This window comes from Cryptotermes secundus, unplaced genomic scaffold (assembly GCF_002891405.2).
Source record: "Cryptotermes secundus unplaced genomic scaffold, Csec_1.0 C38527144, whole genome shotgun sequence".
NCBI classification, from domain to species: domain Eukaryota; kingdom Metazoa; phylum Arthropoda; class Insecta; order Blattodea; family Kalotermitidae; genus Cryptotermes; species Cryptotermes secundus.
Window position 1 is genome coordinate 1 of NW_019771486.1, and position 1262 is coordinate 1262.

The following is a 1262-nucleotide window of genomic DNA, read 5'->3' on the forward strand; positions in this document are numbered from 1 at the left end:
CAAAAAACTGAGCCTCACAGGCATTTAAACAAAGTTAAAATGGATGTCAGGATGCCATTTGAAGAAGACTTCCAAGAATTCACTCATTACAGTTCCATCCATGCTAATTCCCTCAGTCACCCACAAACATGTAACTTGTCTGTGTATGTGTCTGTTCATCCCCAATAACTCAAAAAGTTGTCTAACACGTTCATGCTATATTTCATATATGTTAATGGTTTGATGGGATGCGCCAGGATAACTTTAGCACAACATAATGACACGCCAGTGGGTCACATAACCTCAAAGCAGGTTGCCCAACATGAGTGTGTTGCCTGCTTGATGTTTATGTTTTACGAGTTATGTCATAGGAATGTATTCAACTTCTCTGAATATCACAGATCTCACCTGAATATCCTATCCAGCTGGTCCCCTTCGGAACTGCCATTGAACAGTGGAGACAACCGGAACAGTTCAGCCATTATGCAGCCGCATGACCAAATGTCTACAGGTGTCGCATAAGACAGCCCAAGGAGGACTTCCGGTGAACGATACCACAAAGTGACGACAACTGATGTCAGCCTCATTTCAAAGTCATATGTTTTTGCAAGGCCAAAGTCTGCCAACTTGATGTTTCCTGTACTTGTCACTAGGAGATTTTGAGGCTTCAAGTCTCTGTGAATGACTCGATGTGTGTGGAGGAAGTCTACACCACACAGGATTTGATGCATCATCTCCTGCAATTCATTAAGTACATGGTTACGTTCCGTAACAATGAGCTAATAATTAAGACAAAATGGGCAATAAAAAACTAAACATAACAAAACTGGCTTAATTCTTGCAATTTTAAGATAATGCACACCCAACATACAGCAGCTGGTATCACCTCCATTAATACTTCCATCAATTATACTTAGCATGATTAACTTATCCTTGGCTAAGCACTGCAATCCCATACAGACTTAGGTCACTGACATCAAAGTCAGGTGGTGCAAAGTAGTGATATTGTGAACAACCCAGAGGCTTGGAAGTGATATAAAAACAGTAACATTACTTCCCTTTTCATCCCCTCCTCCTTAACCTTCTTCCACTTCTTTTGTTCTCCACCCTCACCTTCTCTTCTTGTCCTCCTATTCCTCCTCCCCCCACTTATTTTTGTTTCACATTCTCTTCGTTCAATGTACTGACTCACACAATATGTTCCTGCATCTTCTTTAATTTTATCTTTTCTATATATTCCTGTGAGCCAATTGTCTAGAAAATGTGGGAGCTTCGACGTCTCA

The 1262-nt window shown here is 40.8% G+C and overlaps 1 protein-coding gene across 1 annotated transcript; it reads right to left on the bottom strand.

Annotated features, from left to right (window-relative positions):
- Positions 1-387: 387 nt before the first annotated feature.
- Positions 388-716, bottom strand: LOC111875151 (cyclin-dependent kinase 6-like; the record flags this gene model as incomplete). Its single annotated transcript, XM_023871211.1, has 1 exon — positions 388-716. A coding segment is annotated over one exon (329 nt), but the record flags the coding sequence as incomplete, so codon positions are not given.
- Positions 717-1262: the final 546 nt, after the last annotated feature.